The 19,502-nt window shown below is 37.2% G+C and overlaps 1 protein-coding gene across 2 annotated transcripts; it reads left to right on the forward strand.

Annotated features, from left to right (window-relative positions):
- The first annotated feature begins 5,889 nt into the window (after nt 1–5,889).
- On the forward strand, nt 5,890–17,872 carry vax1 (ventral anterior homeobox 1). Of its 2 annotated transcripts, none has more exons than XM_048191266.1 (4): nt 5,890–6,821; nt 11,351–11,611; nt 13,552–13,739; nt 16,039–17,872. In XM_048191266.1, exons 2-4 carry the CDS (start codon nt 11,395–11,397, stop codon nt 16,585–16,587), a joined length of 954 nt encoding a protein of 317 aa, XP_048047223.1. In that variant the 5' UTR covers nt 5,890–6,821; nt 11,351–11,394; the 3' UTR covers nt 16,588–17,872. The 2 variants fall into 2 exon arrangements, 1 of the variants encoding a protein (XP_048047223.1); XR_007184968.1 differs by lacking the exon at nt 5,890–6,821 and having other exon boundaries at nt 10,386–11,611; nt 16,039–17,436; nt 17,525–17,872.
- Nucleotides 17,873–19,502: the final 1,630 nt, after the last annotated feature.

The raw sequence follows: 19,502 nt of genomic DNA on the forward strand, positions 1-19,502 counted from the left end.
TCATCCTTAACACTAGGATACGTGCCAAAAACCTTTAAGCAGGCTATTATTAAACCTCTTATTAAAAAACCTCAACTAGATCCGAGAGATTTAGTAAATTACAGGCCAATCTCGAATCTACCTTTTCTGTCAAAGATACTAGAAAAGGCAGTTTCAACACAACTGTGCTCCTTTTTAGAAAGAAATGGAATCTGTGAGGATTTCCAGTCAGGATTTAGACCATACCATAGTACTGAGACTGCTCTCGTTAGAGTTACAAATGATCTACTCTTATCATCCGATCGTGGCTGTATTTCTCTATTAGTGTTATTAGATCTCAGTGCTGCTTTTGACACTATCGATCACAACATTCTTTTAAAAAGACTTGAAAACTATATTGGCATTAGTGGAATTGCTTTGGCATGGTTCAAATCGTACTTATCTGACCGTTATCAGTCTGTAGTAGTTAATGAAGAGATGTCGTATCGCTCACAAGTTCAATATGGAGTACCACAAGGCTCAGTACTAGGACCGTTGCTTTTCACTCTGTACATGCTGCCCTTAGGAGAGATAATTAGGAAGCATGGTGTTAGTTTTCACTGCTACGCTGATGATACTCAGCTCTATATTTCCTCGCGCCCTGACGAAACCTACAAATTCACAAAACTAACAGAATGCATAGCTGACATTAAAAACTGGATGACAAGAAATTTCTTATTATTAAATTCAGAAAAAACTGATATCCTAATCTTTGGACCAAAAACTTCCTCACGAAAAAACCTTGAATACTCCCTAACGCTTGACGGGTGCTCCATTAAACCTTCGTCCTCAGTTAGGAACCTGGGTGTGCTCTTCGATACCAATCTTTCATTTGAAAGTCATGTTTCTAGTATCTGTAAAACCGCCTTCTTCCATCTAAAAAATATATCTAAATTACGACATATGCTCTCAATGACAAATGCGGAACAGTTGGTTCATGCATTCATGACCTCAAGACTAGATTATTGTAACGCTCTACTGGGTGGTTGTTCTGCTCGGCTTTTAAACAGACTACAGTTGGTCCAAAATGCGGCAGCTAGAGTTCTTACTAGAACCAGAAAGTATGACCATATTAGTCCAGTTCTGTCAACATTACATTGGCTCCCTATTAAACATCGTATAGATTTTAAAATCTTGCTACTTACTTATAAAGCTCTAAATGGTTTAGCTCCCCAGTACCTAAGTGAGCTCTTAATGCATTATAGTCCTTCACGTTTATTGCGATCTCAGAATTCAGGCCAGTTGATAATACCCAGAATATCAAAATCAACTGAAGGCGGCAGATCCTTTTCCTATTTAGCACCTAAACTCTGGAACAATATTCCTAGCATTGTTCGGGAAGCAGACACACTCTGTCAGTTTAAATCTAGACTAAAAACACATCTCTTTGCTCTTGCATACACATAACACATTATCAATACATTAACATTTTTCAAATCCGTTAAAGGATTGTTACGCTGCAATAATTAGGTCGGCCGGAACCGAGAACATTTCCTATAACACTAGATATACCTGTACATCAGAATAAGAATGGCATCTACGCTAATATCTGTCTCTCTGCTTATCCTGAGGTTTGCCGGGTGCTGGATCCAGGCCGTATCCAGATCAGATGGAGAACCTGTGTCTGGACCTGACTACAACGTAGCCCAGGAGACAATGGGCCTACAGATCCAGTTCTGGCTGCATCTATAATTCAGATTTTTAATCCCCGTATCCGCTTACATATATTTATATATAATCTATTTTTAATCTCTATAATAAAAATGTATAATTCAGATTTTGATCTCCATATCCATTTACATATATTATATATATCTTCCAAGGGGTTTTTTCCCTCCTAGGACTTTTTTCCCAGTGTTAGCACGCTGGGTTTTTCTCCTAGGGGTTTTTTTTTTTTCCACCCCTGGGAGTCAGCCGACATTGGCTTAATGTAGCACCATCTTGTATATGTTACATATTACCACGCTTGTTTGTACAGCTTATTTTTAACCACTTCCCTTTTTTCTGTGCTTCTAATATGTAAAGCTGCTTTGAAACAATTACCAATTGTAAAAGCGCTATATAAATAAATTTGACTTGACTTGACTTGACTTGACGTCACTTTCCCGCCAAAAGCGCACTCCCTCAGCTGGACTGAGTGGCAAAAGAACCTGCTGCATGACTGGATTTAATAGGAGATTTAATAGGAAACTGCGAAAACGCGAGTAAAACTAACGAATTACACTAAAGGTTGGAACTGAATGTGTTCCTTACAAATTGTCAAATAAACCTAATCCATGGATATTGACATGCAGCCAGGAGTCATGTTTCCTGACATTTATATGTGCCTGATTTGGACGCCGGGGAAACACATAAAGCAAATCTGCATGTGAATATTTTATATAACTACAATATAGGTAGGTTTAAATCCGCCTAATCACTTATATCAATGTTATATCGTCATATTGTCCAGCCCTAAAACATATGTAGTTTTATAGTATAGTTTTTGTCAGTGTTGTTTATTTAAAAACACCCAATTATGCAGAAGATGGAAAATATATAATTGATGATTTGTCAACATAATATATAACAATACAATATATACGGTATGATTTTACCTCAAAATCCAACAATTTGACACAAAATGATAACTGCAAAACATGTTTCTCTGCCTGGAGTCCAGCTGTTTCTGTGAATTGCAGTGATCCATTTACTTCTTTTTTCTGTAGCTTTCTGCAGTTTTTAAATAACAGTTATATACCTCAGGTTTCGTGTCAAAGCTATTTGCACAGTCAGTCGCAAAGCTCTTTCCAGTTTTGGAAGTGTTTTGTGTGTTTTTCGCGACATTCACGCTGAAAACCAATACTGCCGCTCAGTCTTTTGCCACTCAGTGGGCGTGACCGCAGTTGTAACGGTCGACGGTGACATCACGTGCATACCTCTATAGCGCTTGGGCAAACTACGTCGCCACCATGTTTTAGGTCACGCTCAGGAGTAAAATGACAACAAATACAAATCACCAGATGAAAAAAAACTCTGTATTTACGTTAATTTTTTGAGAGCTGCTTGCACTTGCTTAGAATAAATGGACTAATATTTGAATCTCTTGTATCATTCGATCGCTCAGTCGTGTGGCCCGGAGACGATATAGCCTACACATGCATAGAAATCATACTGCCGCCTTCTATCGGACCACACACAGGACCAAAGTGATTTCTCTAATGCAGTTTTTAATAAGTAAGTGGCACCGATATATCTGCCAGATAAAATAATAAACACAATATAGCTTGATCTCAGCCAGCATATCATCATATCGCCCTGATTTCTTCATGTTAAAGCATTAAGGGATAACATAACAGCATGACCCTCTGTAATGCAGCTCTGAAATGAATTATATTGTGGAATCGCTACACCAAGTAAGTTTTACTGGACCTAAATGGAATAAACACATGATTTCTTACTGAGAGAAGCTGAACAATGAATCAGAGATGTTGCTTTATGAACAAGGAGAGTGATCCCAACGAGCTATCACAAATAACATTTCTAAAAGTGTTTTCCTACATTATTAATGGCGTGAGCACTTACATATTCAAACGGATCAGAAGTTATTAATCTGTAATAAATACAAATGACAAAGCCACATTTTGGTCAAGTTTATTTTCATTGAGTTTCACTTTCACTTATTGTGTCGTTTCTTAGCTGGAAGGCAGAACATGAGGGACATTCTCATTCTAACACGCTTAACGTGGCTTAATTTACTAAGAAACAAAACTTAGTATGCTTCATTATTTTTGTGTTTACCATGTGCAGATGAGCCCAGAATATGAACGCAACACATTTAACACAAGCATTTTCCTCCCATAAAGAAAACGCTTAATGGACAGTGACTAAGAAGGGTTCTGTTCATATTCTGGGCTCATCTGCTTTGCTGTACATAGTTTCTATGGGGGGGGAGCGTTTAACGTGAAATTAAATGCGTTGCGTTCAAATTCTGGTTTATTAGTATGATGTTTACTTACATTAAGCCACCTCAACTTGACACAGCGTCTTAAAAACGCGGCGCTCATGTGTGAGGCGCTGCAAAAGACGCGAGCGTAACGGTCATGCACGTCCGTCAAGCGCGTGTTTACATAGAAAAACAATGGGAAAGTAGCGCATTGGAATAGAAAAACGCGTTCTGTGTGAACGACCCCTAAGCGTTTTAGAATATCCCGCGCTTTTCCACGCTGGTCAGTATTATGCAGATAGTTCATAACACCCAGCGTTCACAATTCTAATATGTTTTTAACTGTATAATATACATTTTAACATCTTCCTCCACTATTTCCCAGTCTCTACTGTACTGTCGGTGACCTAAAGTCCCAGAATGCAATGCGTTGCTGACGTCACGTTCCCAGACTCTGTGTCGTATTAATATACCCTCAAACTCATATCGGTGCTGTAACAGATTGAGGTCTTTAGGATGCTCCTATAAGTAGAGCTTTGTGGATGAAATCCTGAAACCAAGCTAAAGTGGGACACTGGAGGGGGAAGGGAGACCTTTATCCTAAAAACCCTAAATGCTGCATGACATTTTGTAACTGCAAATTGTCCCACTGGGAAAATAATATTTCTACTATTTGTCAGGAAATTTCTTTTAAATCTATAATTTTAGTTGAAAGAGAATGCATTTATCATTGCAAACATCGTGGTTTATTTTCTTTGTGTAAAGAGAAAAGAAAATAATTATTCTTTGTTTAGATGATTAAATTGTTTTTCTTTCATATTTTGTCCTCCTAAGACTGCAAAGCTTTTTAAATTCTTTATAAACTTTTAATAACTTTTTAATTTTACAGGACTCGTTTGCCTTTGTTAAAGCTTTCATCGGACATAAAAGAAAACCAAAAACATGCACAAATTCCTTGTCTCTTTGCAGCCCAGCTCATTTAATTGAAATTGGAGCGATTGTCTGAGAATATGTCTCAAAGATGAGAGCCGTGGCTATACAGACACCCCTCCTGCTTCACCTGTAATGGCTCTGAAACCCTACATTAGACCTTAACAAAATGTGCTCTGATGAGAAACCTTAGCCTGTGTACTTACACACACACACATAAACACGCCTGTAAACACACGCACACAGACTCCAGGTCAGATAGGTTTCTGCTGGTATTATATGCTTTATTATTGTTTGAAGATGGTCCCTAGCACTGTTTTGAACAGGAGAGCAGAGGCTGAGAGATGGTATTGATCTGTTAAATCTGAATGAGAGGCTTTAGGTAACATGATGGAAGAGAAAGAGAAGAAAACAGTGACCACATGCTCTCCAGAACAATTATCTGAAAATCACTTCTGTTTAAAAACAGTCAGGTCTTTGTCTAATCCTTGCAAATATACAAAATTTTTGTATATTTTGAGCCATCACAATAATTTCTTCAAATAATAAGACTTTAAATAATTGTTTAGTTCACTGTCAGCTACTATTGCATATTTTATTAAATATGTTATTTTTGTGTCATATATACTATCCTGTTGAGGCGAGCCAAATATTGTATGCTGTTTAATTTATTTAAATTCTCTTTCAATGCTTTCTGTTTACCTCTCTCAATTACAAGTTTTATGTCCTCATAAATCATATTATTATTATGGTGTGGATTCATTAGATGTTATATAATGCCCCTTGGTGTTGAGTTTAAGAGCAGGCTGTGTTTGCTTTCACATGTCATGTGAGGATTGAAACTCCTGAACATTCTTACTTTGACTAGACAGAAGCAGCTGCCTATTACAACAACCCCCCCCCCCCCCCCAACTCAAACAACAATCCACCTTTGTGCGAGAGGACGAACTTTTCAAAATATAATTTCAGAACAACCCCTCTGGTATGTTTTGAAACCATTCCCAGGTTTTGGCTCTACTTGCCTCCGTGCACATTTGACACGTTGTAGATGGCAGAAAGAGATACAATGAACATTAGCAGAATAAAGGTGCTAGAGATACAGAAGAGAGCCTGCTTTGCTCTACTAATGAGCTATTAAGAGCAAGATAGGACTCAAGTCTCTCCCCCTCGGCCTCTTTTGCAGCCAAAACACACTTTGTCTACTAATGGGTGTATTAGCAGAGTAAGAACGCAATGGTGTTATTTGGGACTGGGAGTGGCAAGTGTAATCTATTATTGATGTATGTTTTACCCAATTACAGTAATATATTCCAAGGTTTTTTTTGTTGAATCTGGAGAATACATATACTTGAATCAGAAGTACCTAGACGTTAGTGCCTTTATTTTTATATTAGCACATTTATTTAACAGGAGAAAGTACACTGACCAGTCACAGTTTTGTGATGTAGTTTTACAAACCAATTACGGTAATAATTAGTAATTACGGAAGCATCCATATCGGTTTAACGGCCAATATCAGAGATTTTTTTATTTAGTGATATTGATATTTAGTTGTGCATGCTATACTCTCTTAAAGTGGACATTTTTAACACTGTTAAATGTCACACTTTTATACTGTATATATTAAATTGTGATGCCTAAATTCACTGTTTAAAATGAAATATAGAAAAATAGTATAGCATTTTAATATCAGCCACTTATTGGTTATCAGCTATAACATTAAAACTAAACAGAGACATTTTATGAAGCAGACAGGTATTCTATATTTAAAATTAAAGTAGTGATCATAGTCTTGGCTTTTTGCCATTGTTCTTATGCACACCTGTTTTGTTTTATCCATAATCCACAGGAGGTTTTGAAAATCTTGGAGTTTTGATAGCTGTGTAACCCAAATGCTGCATTGCCCAGACTCAAATGAGCTGCACAAAATGTGTTTTCCCATCTTCAGGTATTGTCACAGCTTGTTTCTTATTTATCTATTTATATGTCTCACCATCTGTCTTTTTGTCTCTATCTTGTGTTTTTCCACCCATCTCTTCTTTGTCCCTCTTCTCTTTTGATGCTGAAGTGTTTTGTTGTCTCTAAATAAATGAGGTGGGTGAGTTTTGCCATTCTGACACTGTGGGCTTTGCTTACCATCTGATGGTAGGCTTTACCAGCAGTGACACAATAGCGGCAAACAGAGGAAGAGGAAATGGCACTCATATTGTTCTGGGATCCTCACAGCTACTTCATTAAGGAAATATCTGAATAACCTTCACACAGAAATGTAAAAAAAAAAAAAAAAAAAAAAAAAACATGATGAAAGCCAAAAAAATGTCATGTCAAAAATATTAGCATTTCACAATGTTATGACTGCTTTTGTTAATGACAGAAATTACTGAACTGAAGGTCAGGACTTTAATTTCCAAATCCTTAAATTGTTGCATCTAGTGAGGCTTTAGATTTGCAATAGTCAATGCTTCATTCTACATACTTTATATACTTGCTTAAATTTATCAAAATATTGATTAGTAGTTTGCATGACTACAGGGTCAAACATTTTCTGATATGTTGCTAGGTGCAGTGTACTGTGCACATGCTCAGGACACGTAAGAACTGATGGCTCTCAACTAGGTTTAAGTCAGATCCCATTCTCCCACTCAGCAGTACACTCTACTTTCTATATATAGGTTGTCCATATAATTACTGGACCAGCATAGCAGTTATGTTGATCAGACATGTTGGAAACTGGTTGATTAGGGGATTCTTGATTAAGCTAGTTGAAAAGCCTGTACTGTCAAAAATGTGTTGAAAATATATACCTGTAACTTTAGGCTGTCAACGGGGCAGTACCCTCAAAGGTACACCTTTGTGCATTATCCTAAAGTAAACATACTAGTACCTTAATGGTAATAATGGTAATAGTAACCATAGGGTTGATTTTTTTTAGCTTAAAGGGTTAGTTCACCCAAAACTTAAATTTCTGTCATTAATTACTCACTCTCATGTCGTTCCAAATCCGCAAGATCTTCGTTCATCTTTGGAACACAAATTAAGATATTTTTAAGGTTTTTTTATCTCCCATAGAAAGCAATGAAATTACCAAATTCAAGGTCCAGAGAAGTAGTAAAGACATTGTTAAAATAGTCAACGTGACTACAGTGGTTCAACCTTAATGTTATGAAGTGATGAGAAGACTAAACAAAAAAAATGACTTTATTCAACCATTTTTCCTCTTCCCTGAGGAAAAATTGTTGCATAAAGTCATTATTTTTGTTTTGATTTTGCGCAATTTAAAAAAAATACCTTAATTTGTGTTCCGAAGATGAAAGAAGGTCTCGCAGGTTTGGAACGACATGCGAGTGAGTAATTAATGACAGAAATGTAATTTTTGAGTGAACTAACCCTATAAGGGTTCAGATTAGTATAATGATTAATATTAGTCATTTAAAGGTACATATTAGTATCTTAAGGATTTTTTTTTATAACTTGTATATTAGTACATATAGGTTTAAGAGTTGATATTAGTATTTTAAGGGTTGCTATATATAAATTAAGGGTACATAGTACCTTAAGAATTGATTTTCGGAATTTAAAGTTACACTATTTAACCTCTGGCCCTTTAGCGGTTAAAAAACAAAACTGCATGTATTTTGCGGAAGAACATTGTTTTGGTTGTGCTTCGGCTCTGAGTGACTGCGGATGAATATGGTTCTTTCTTATAACTAAAAAAAAAAGAGAGAGATTATCCTACTGCTCATAAAACATTTACTAATAGGTTTAAGAGATATAACCAGTTTAGATGGAAGGGATCTCAAACTGACCAGCTGAAGACGTTACAGTAGCTATACCCATTAACAGACACGGTACTTCCTTGAAAATAAATTCCAGCACAGCACTTCAACAACCTATAATGAAATGACCTTTCTCAATAGATAATGCTTTACAAAGAACTCTGTTAGAGAGCTACATATGGCAATTTATCAGTTCAATAAAATCCCTTACTCACCTGTTGAGTAATAAGGTTGCCATCTCCGCGTCACTTTTACAATTCAAATCCTTCAGTTCTCACTATTTCCGAAAAGCCAAGCTGATGTTGATTCTTGTTTTATTACGAGCTCTGCCGCATTCTCTTTTTTCAAGCAGACTCTTCTCTGTTTGGCATCTTTTTAAAATGGGTGATTCTCCAGAGGTTCGAGATTTAGCGTGCTCCATGTTGATCTTTATCGCTCATTGTGACACCTAACCTATGCCACTCCCACACCACACACACGTCAAAGTAGCCAAAGCAAATTTTCTCTATTTACGGATATGACAGGTCACACACCGTTGAGTGACGCATGTATGCAATTTCCAGTGAAAACCATCCCGTCAGGTCTAAAATATAAACAATTACTGTATAATAGGCTTAACATAGTGAATCAGGGTAATACAAAAACAAGTTTTGGAAGAAGTGTTGATGATGTATTAACTCATTATTTAAATTTTGTTAATTTTGAACAAAAAAGTGTATCTTAAAAGGTTTTGTCTCTTGAACTACTTGATATCTATAACGTAAAAAATTATTATTCTAAGGGTTGGTGTTCTTAACTTAAGGATACATAGTTTTTTTAAGGCTTGAAATTTATAACTTAAGGATTCGTATTAGTAACTTAAGGTTACATATTAGTATCTCAAGGGTTGATATTCATAACGTAAGGCTTTCCATTAGTATATTAAGGGTTGATATTCGTATCTTAAGTAACATATTAGTAGAAACTGGCATCCAAACCTAAAATTTGTTGTTCTTTTCAAAAGGAATTATACAGTACTGACAGTTTTAAAAAGTAACTGATATTTAAAGATGCCTCTGTACCAATACAGTTTAGTTTCCTACAGTTTCCATGCAGGACATCTTCATCTTTTGTTGACCTGGAACGTCTCGGACCACAGCTGGTACGCGTCCCACCAAACTCTTTTTCCCAAGCTCGGGCAGAATTGCCCCGCTGCCCCTGCAGCCCCTTTTCGTAGCCTCCTCTTACCTTTTCTTTAAACAATCCCTCCCTCTCATCTTTTCTTTAAACAACCTTTCCCTCTCTCCAACAGGCTGCCCCACACACTCGCTAAATGAAGTTAGTCCAGCACCCCCCTCCCCATCCTCTTCTGCTCCCTACCAGACACACTCACAGAATTGTTTGTTAATAGTCCAATTAGATAATTGCCATCTTTCACTCCTTTTGCTCTCCGTTTCCCATAAAGGACTGAATGGCTTCGGGAGGGGGGGAGTTCAGCATGAAGAGGGCCTCTGGCCCTGCAAGGTGACAAGAAGGGTCCGAGCCTGTTCCATGCTCGCAACCGTTGGCTTGAATTGAATCATTGTAGCCTAATCAATGGTCTTATTGGATTACAGACCACTGCTGTTCCCTCAGATATTGTCGCTTTGACAATGAAAATAGGCGAGACTGAGTGGGTGGGTGTGTAGTGGTGTGGAAGGAGTGGGAGAGGGGAGGAGGGGGGGGGTCGCTTTGGGTGTTAGCGTTGGGATCTCGGACAGGTTGAGTTTTTTAGCGATGCTTTAGCAGGTTTCTTTTAGATTAAGGGGGCTGAGTGATCGTAGCATTCGGTTTGGGTTTGTATTAGAGGTGCTGGGTAACTCGGGGTGGTTGTTGCACACTGTCCCCTGCTTGACAGAGTTCCCTTGTGTTCATCTCCTTTCTTTTGTGAATCCGTGTTCATTACCACTACAGATTCCGAGGGAAGTGGATTCCATTTTTTTCGCATTTCAGGTTTCTCCGCCTCCCTCATTCTTTTTCTCTCTCTCTCTTTGCTCTCTACCGATCTTTCCCTCTCTCTCTTTTCGCTCTTTGCTTGTATTAGCTCTGAGGGTTCAGTGTGTGGTTTCGGGCCGTTATCCGGGGGGAGATTCGTCAGCCTGCTCGCAAAGTTAGCCCGACCGAACTACATCCTGAAAGCAGAGGAACGGCCAGTGCCGGGGCATCGAGGAATGAAGTGGAACTTTTCTGTTGGTTCTTTGGCTCCGTGATTGTGCGTGGTGGCGATTCGAGGCAAATCATCTCCCTTGATCCTGTGTGAACGAGGGCGGAGAGGGGGGTCGGAGTGAGTGGACCCCTCTATCAGGACAATGTGTATTTCCCAAACAGTTTAGAGTATTCATGAGGTTACGCAAATGTGGAGGCAGCAAAATTACCGTAATCAATTGAAGCGGCGAGCATGCGTCCGTCCACAGCTCTGATTACCCGGAGATCAGCCTGATGTGAATGTTACAAGGAGAGGAGCTGTTAAATTGCTGTTGAATTTGGGTGAGAAGTCTATGATCATTGGGCAAGTGAGTCTGCACAGAGATAATAGGGCAGATCAGTGGACTGGGCAAGTGCTGGTGGCACATTAGCTATCTGACTCTGACTCCAAGCTGCTGTTTTACAGAAAGACCAAACCTATATTACCCAGAATAAGCAGTGTGTGTCCATACCCAAACAGTTATTTCTTCCCAACAAGGAGAAAAAGAAGGAGAAATCTTCGCAGAGGATAAGTAAGTGACTATGGAAGTCCGCTACAGCCAAGACTCAGAGTCCGGAATGCTGCTGAAGAATGGACTAAAAGAGGGGAAGGAGGGAAAGGATTCTCAGGGGAACATTTCAAAAACGTTCCTGAAGGACCAGCAGGAGTCCTTCTCTCCATCCGGACCAGTGGAAAACTGCGAAAAGAGCCGGACAAGCTCAGGAGATCCTGACTACTGCCGGAGGATTCTAGTTCGAGGTAAGTTTAAAAACACTCTTTTGGACCTTTCGGCACGTTCTGCACTCCAGAAGATATAAAACAAGAAATCAACTTAAATTGAACTTTTAATTTTGCTTTTTGTGCTAGTTTTTGTGCTGTGTCGCTAGTTTTGTTTTGTTTTCTTCCGTGAGTGAGTGTGAATAGATTCAAGCGTTCACAAGTGTAAATTGATGCACGCTAAATTGAGAACAGGGAAAAATGTGTTCTGTATTGTAGAAAAAGAATTATGATTGTTATTTTATCAGCTGTTATGGTGGGTCTCATAGCTCAATGATCCAATTTCTCTGCTGCCTTTTGGTTGCAAATATTTGCAAATGCTATTTAGATTCATTTCAAATATGTATTACTATTATAGACAAACTTAATAGTTAAAATTAAAATTAATAGAATAATTATCAAAGCTGTAAAATACTTTAGCACTGTACTATATAATTGACAATGTTTTATTTGTTTAAAGTACAGTTTTTGTGATTGTAAGATTTAAGGAAAAATTTAGTTACTTTTGTACATAACTTAAGGGATAATTTAACTTTTTATTTACATTACTGATTATGTTGATTATCATTTTTAGATGGTCTTATAATCTATGCTATATATATATATATATATATATATATATATATATATATATATATATATATATATATATATATATATATATATATATGAGCTTCAGTGTTTTTTGTCCATCATCGGAAATATTAGTAAGGTATCGGAATGGAGATATGAATTTTTTTTTCTTCCAGAAACAGTGTAATTGAGATTGTGGAGACAATTATTATTATTTTTCACATTAAGTTTTCGGAGACGTTATTATAATGTTTTTGCGATCAGTTGGCTAAAAACTGTTTGTCAATATTTGTGTCAAATTACTAACATAGTTGTGAAGCCCCTCCTGCTACTGTCAGCTGATTGTAAAATTCTGGAGAGCAATCAGCTCCATTAATTTATTTAGGTTGTGAAGCTAAATCTAGGTCAGTCTCAGAGGCCTGTTGAAATATGAGGAAATTAACCTTATTAAATTATTGTGTCATTTCTTCAGTCACAATTCAGCAGCCAATACAATAATTCATTATCTTGTTTTGAATCATTTTGTAGACCTGTGTGTGTGTGTGTGTGTGTGTGTGTGTATGTGTGTGTGTGTTTTCTTTTATGATTTTGAAGTTGTCACAAAGCTTAACTTGTTTTAAAAAAGAATGTATATTTGATTTAATTTTTTTAATAAGCATGCTGGGGCACGGTTCCCCATGTCACAACAATAAAAGACTGTTGATTTTAAATCTAAATAACCAGCTAACATGTTTGGTGTATGTTTTTAAATATTTTATTTCTTTAGGTTTAAAATCACACATTTCTCTTCCTTCTTTTTATTTACTTTATTAGAAAACTTCATTATGAAAAGTTTTTAGTAATCATTTAATCTGTTCTAAGATAAAGTAGAACCATTAGAAATATTTATAACTAAAATGTGAAAGACAGAAAAACTGAAAATTGTTTTGATTTTTGTGTGTGTGTGTGTGCATTTATGATTTATGTGACTTAAAATACTATTAAAATACTAGTTTGTTATTTTACACAACACTATTTTCCTACATGTTAGTATTTAAAAGAACAGACAATTTTTTATTATTATTAAAATAATAAAGGAGTAGTCTGCATTTGTTTAGCATTTATACGCCACGACATACCTTCAAAAACGTGACAGCCTTTGTGGGAAAAAAAGCTTTTTTTGATTAAAAACGTTTTGTAATATTTAATATGTTTTGCATGATTACCTATATTCATTTCTCAAAAAAAAAAAAAAAAAGCACTTTTAGCATGTTTTATTACATAATGATATCTTCTAATTGTATGTACAAATATTTTAATGATAATCTTACAGCAGGTATTTACTGAAACATTTTCCCCTTGACATTTAGATGCCAAAGGTTCGATTCGAGAGATTATTCTCCCCAAGGGTTTGGATCTAGACCGACCAAAGCGTACTAGGACCTCGTTCACAGCAGAACAGCTGTACAGACTGGAGATGGAGTTTCAGCGGTGCCAGTATGTTGTGGGACGAGAACGAACCGAACTTGCCCGACAACTTAACCTGTCTGAAACTCAGGTAATACACTCAAAGGCACATATCGATACACACAAATACAATTACAAATACACAAAACAATCAATTTTAAACACTACTGAAGCACAAGACGAACTCAAAAATAATCACAAACATGTATGACAAACATATTAATCTTTGTGACACATGTCTGACACATAATCATAATTATTTGATGTGTAAAAAAATGCATTTTTGATTTTTTGTACTATCTTAAAAGATGCAGAGCTACCTGGAAACAATTTTTTCTCACTATATTATTTTGATCTTTTTTTATGTGCATTTTGTTCATCCTGTGGCATCCCTTCAGGGCACCTAAAACATCAATGATCCGGTCGCATCTCCTGACATTTTCCTCGATAATTCCCTTTTGCAATATTTTGATGGTTTGTTAGTGGCATAAAGGCTCGCTTTACAAAAATAAGCTCAGCGATGCATTTGCAGCACATGCTTTGCGCAGGGGTCAGCAAAAGGTCACGAGCTTGAGATTACATGACTGAACTGTACATGCACTCTCTCTCTCTCTCTCTCTCTCTCTGCTTCTCTGGCCTTTTTTATCCCTCTCTCTCTCTCTCTGCCTCTGCGTGTCTCCCTGTATAATCTGCAGTGCAGGGAAACTCTGACTGCAGTAGTAAAGCTAATTTTGGAGCCCACGTTTTTTATTTGTTTATTCATCAGTGAACATGTTCATTATACCACATGCTTGCGTGACCAAGTACTGCCTCTATTAAGGAAAAATGTCAGGATGGCTCACAAATCATATAGCTGCTTTTTCTGTTTTAACACATTTGAATCGTTTTTCTCAGTTATTCAATCATATGTTGTTACTATTGATCGGGCCTCCCCTAATTAAACACCCTGAACACCTGCAAAGCGACAATGCTGTCTCAGTGTTTCTAATTCTGTTGGCCATTTGAACTTTGTCACATTCTATCACATCATCACCCCACTAACGACTTTAAAATTCTTCTGCTCTCCTGTGGGCTGAAATTACAACATTTGAAGCCCTGAGGCAGATCGGTGCAGCTAACACAGGGAGCACAATAGAGTTAGCTTCACTAATGCCCTCTCTAATGCCCCGTGCTGCAGTGCAGTTCAAATCCATGCCTTGATTACATTAAAGCTTCCCGTGTCTCTTCTTGGCCGCCTGATGAGGACGGTGAAGTGCTCCTTAATGACGGCATCATGAAATTAACATTGTGTTCGGAGAGACACGAAATGTTCTGTGGAAAGATCAAACAAGAAAGTCATCCATTTGTGAAAGTGTAGCAGCACTGCATTTTTTTATTTCTCAAAGACAAAGTCAAGAATGCGTCAAGAACGAGAACGAGAACGAGAGGGAAAATATTGTGTATTTAGAAAATGGAATTGCTGGTAATTCAATGTTTTCCTTGACCTTCCGGTTCATGTTATCCATAAATCATAGCAAGATTAAACAAATACGTGCAAACATGCATGTTAGTAATTTATAGACAATGGCAGCTTTATTCTGATAACTTAATAATTAGCATTCCTTTACAACACTGATGAAATTGTTAAGGTATGTAACTAACAGCTTTGTTAAACAGAGCCGCATATTCGTTCTTTAATAATCTTATACAATCACGAAACATTTCAATAGTATGACCACCATTGCCATGCATTTAATGTGACAGTTAAACTGCATGACACAATTCTGAGATGTTAGTCATTCTTCATTGTTCTTATTTCTCTCAATCTATCGATCATTTGAAGTACAGTGAATATGAAGCGGACCTCCTTTTCTCTATAGAAAATAAATATATATTATGACTTTGTTTAGCTTGATCTAAACGTGTATTATCCTCTTTCTTTGTAAACCTATGAAATGGATACAGAACAATTACGTGGTTCAAAACAGTATTGATCCATCCGCCCTTGCAAAAGGAGCTTGTGCTGTGGTGTTTTTCAAAAGAAAAGGCACGTTTTTGTTATTGAATAGGTTTATATCTACTGTTACATTTATCCTTTTTTATTTCAAAATAAGTTTCACTTATACTTTTCATTTTCATTTTAGCTCTACATGCACAATTGAATCAGATTTACCTTAGGCATATATAATCTAAACACATTCACCTTATATAGCTTCTATAAATAGACTTCTTTAAATCATGGTATCTAAAAATCAAAGAATTGTTTTACTTTTCATTTATTTATTTATTATATTTGCAACCAATTCTAAGTAGCATTATAGTAGTATTCTGCAAGATCACACTATTTTCCATATTATTTTGATTGTTGTGTTCTATTTTAAGCTATTTTCTCTCTTTCCATCCTTCGGCAGGTGAAGGTGTGGTTCCAGAATCGCCGCACTAAGCAGAAGAAGGATCAAGGGAAGGATTCAGAGCTGCGCTCCGTGGTCTCTGAGACAGCCGCCACCTGCAGCGTCCTCCGCCTCCTGGAGCAGGGCCGGCTCCTCACTCCCCCAGGCCTGCCAGGGTTGCTGCCCCACTGCGGGAGCTCGTCACTAGGCTCAGCCCTGCGTGGGCCGTCCCTGGGCATCACCGCTAATGGAGGCTCCTCCAGCAGCAGTAGCAGCAGCGCGGCCAGCTCAGGCACAGCTGGGGGAAGCCCACCGCTGCCAGCGGTGACCAGTTCGGGGACAGTCACGGGGCTGCAGGGATCTCCGCCTGCCCACGGGCTGTTTAGCTTTCCTATGCCCTCTCTGCTTGGATCGGTCGCCTCACGCATCTCCTCCACCCCGCTCGGCATGGCCGGATCCCTCGCAGGGAACTTGCAGGAACTTTCTGCCCGCTACCTGAGCTCCTCCGCCTTTGAGCCCTACTCGCGGACCAATGGCAAAGAAGTGCTAGACAAGAAAGTTTTGGAATGATCACTAGGGGTTTCTTTTTGTCTTTGTTGTTGTTGTGGCTTTGAAATTAGAATCTGAAACAAGCTCTGATTATCTCTCTTTTTTTTAATCACTTTCACCCCCTTTTGTCCCATCAGTGCTGTTGTATTTTCAGTCTCGCGTTTTTTTTTTTTTTCTTTTTCATGTGTCAACTTGCACACTTGATGCCTCTCAGAACTGTAAAAAAAAAGGTGGACTCATACTTTTCAAAAACGAGGATTTTCAGAGCTTTTTGCACTAAATCAAAGTTTCTCCAAATTTGACACAAACGAGAGCTTGAGGAAGGAATGTAGCAAGAGATTATGGAGGGGAAGAGAGATGAAAATGCTTTCTGAGGCAATATGTTCGGGGCACTTTTTTTGCCCGTACACCTTTTTTGGAGCTGGACAGTTGTATACAGATTAAAAACTAATCTGAAAGCTGCTGGGTTAAAAAAAAAAAAAAAACAACAGTACAGAACATAGACCCCCTGATAAAAACTCAACTCGTGGCAACATTGTTCATGTTTTCAGTTTGAAGAGTGGTGTAACTGTGATTTTTACAGAGTTGCCTTTGCCAAGTCTCAAATAATGAAAGATATATATTATATCCGAACTCATTTCGAAAGGTTAGCATACAATACAGTCATACTGTGGCTTTATATACACAGAGGGCGTGAATTTGCTATATCAAATGTCTTTACCATTTTGTATTTGTTTGGTTAAACATGTTCTGACTAAATCGAAGGGAAACGCTGTCACACCGTTAAATAGTCCAATAGTCCTGTGTTGTTCTCTAAATGGTTTCTGTGAGGGTGCTCCCCAAAACGAGTTTTGAAGGCAGTCTCAGTTTGTGAGTTTGTATGTCTTAAATATGCAGTTTTTCCTCCTCTCTGTGTGTGTGCTGGTACTAAAGTTGTAGTCCTGGTTTCCATGTTTAGGTGCGTGTTTAACTGAAAACCTTTCGAGAAAAGTCAAGATGTCATTTCCTGGAATTAAGCTCCGGAGTATCGACAAGACCCCATGCGTTATCGGACTAGACGTTTTGCCGTGAGCAGCAACCCCTGTACCAATGCGGCAAAGTTTTCCAGAAGAATTCGACACCCTTTCTATTATCAGAGCGGAAATGAGGCGGATCTCTGATGGACGAACAGGATATGATTACTGTAGTATAAAAGCAAGAAGATTGAATAACTAAAATTGTTATTTTATTGTAAATTATTCACGTCTGTAATAAATAGATCATTAGTATATCTGCAAATAATGAAAGAATGAATGTATGGGCGGGGGGGGGGGGGGGTTCTGAATGAACAGCCAATGAAAGCTCTGGTGGTGTTGTTGTTAAATATCTTGAAGTTTGTGAACCGTGGTATGAGTGTGGATATATATTATATATAACTAAAAGTCAAAACAAAACAAATCTCTTCAGTCTTTCATTTCATCTTTTTTAGCTGTATAAATTCTAAATGTTGTGACGGTTTCTTCGTGTGATGTTCTCAGCATCAGTGTAAATCGTCCAAGGTCATTTAACACTGCCAGTTCTGTCGCAGTGCTGGCTGACATTGTCTGCTGTGGTGATGTTTGAGAGACATACAGGAGTTCAGCCTTGCATGAATGAATGTGTCTGAACATCCTGGAATGGCAAATGCTCTTACTCTATCTGAATGGAGTATCAGAATTTAATTTGGACAGAAGTATCTCCCAGAATTACTCTTTGACTTGCTTTTGGACATAAAAACAATCGTAGCAAACACAGTAGCAGTCTGTAATTCCAGACTTTTAAATTGCTTTTATATATAGTTGATGAGTGAGATACAGAGAATTTAAATGAAGTGAATTTTTAAGAAAATCACCCGATAACTCCCCACAGTTATTTTTTCACCACAGCAATAGGGGCAGAAAAGACGAAAAAAATTCTGTCCTTGTGATTGGAAGAACATTATGATGTTGCAATTTATAATAAAAGACAGACTATTGAAAAGAAATTGGATAGGGTAGAGAGAGTTAATTTTTTGGTAAATGTATTCTAGAGGAAAGTCTGAAGGTTGGAGATTGGCAATGACTAGACAAACGAAAACAGAACTTAGTGCTGCAACAGTTTTGCAACACTGAGTTCCTTTCCCATCTGTATCGCTCCCTCAAGGGCCCCCGATGGGTCACCACGTTCTGGCATTTGGAAGAAAAAAAAAACCCACAATAAATCTGCATTTGAAAACCAGGATATTAGGGTTTTTTTTTTTTAATGATTTGTTAATTATATAATTTTATTTATTATTTTAAGTATAACTTGACACTTTTTTTCAACAATGATTTCTGGCAGATATAGTGGGGTTCAATAGTGTGCCGTTCATACTGAAAATCTTTCATTTAAAATAGAAATGTGGTTAATATTTATTCATAACTTAAATTAATTTTTGTTTTATTTATTTAGTTATTTATTTTAATTTGTTGTGCTAGTAATTAGGGCTGGGTATTGACACAATTTTCACGATTCGATTCGATTTCTATTCACAAGCTTTTGATTCGATTCCGATTTTGATTTAATATCGATCATTTTGGAGACATATCAGATACAGTATATGGCAAATTTTCTCGAGGAAAAAAAATCTCTCAACTAATGCTGTAAACTACGGGTAGGCTACATGTGAGTCAGTTTGTACTACATTACTATAATATTGAAGGTTAAAATTAATATACAATTAAATTGCACTCAAGGATGTTTTTTATAAAGTTATAATACTAACCATAGAATTACATATTTCTATTCCAATTCGATTTTTGAAATATAAACATTTAAATCGTGGCTGTCAATAACTGATTTATTCAAACATGCATTAAATATTGAAGAACATTAAAAATTATAATGAATATTATGTAATATGGTGCATATATTTATTAGAATGCTACTCTCTAGAGTTC

This window comes from Megalobrama amblycephala, linkage group LG5 (genome assembly GCF_018812025.1).
Source record: "Megalobrama amblycephala isolate DHTTF-2021 linkage group LG5, ASM1881202v1, whole genome shotgun sequence".
In the NCBI taxonomy this organism is placed as follows: Eukaryota; Metazoa; Chordata; class Actinopteri; order Cypriniformes; family Xenocyprididae; genus Megalobrama; species Megalobrama amblycephala.

Excerpts from the sequence above, each read along its gene's own strand:
- vax1 (XM_048191266.1), top strand. The coding sequence starts at position 11,395 with ATGGAAGTCCGCTACAGCCAAGACTCAGAGTCCGGAATGCTGCTGAAG. Across the intron at positions 11,612-13,551 it reads CCGGAGGATTCTAGTTCGAG|ATGCCAAAGGTTCGATTCGA; the intron begins GTAAGTTTAAAA and ends CTTGACATTTAG. Across the intron at positions 13,740-16,038 it reads TTAACCTGTCTGAAACTCAG|GTGAAGGTGTGGTTCCAGAA; the intron begins GTAATACACTCA and ends ATCCTTCGGCAG.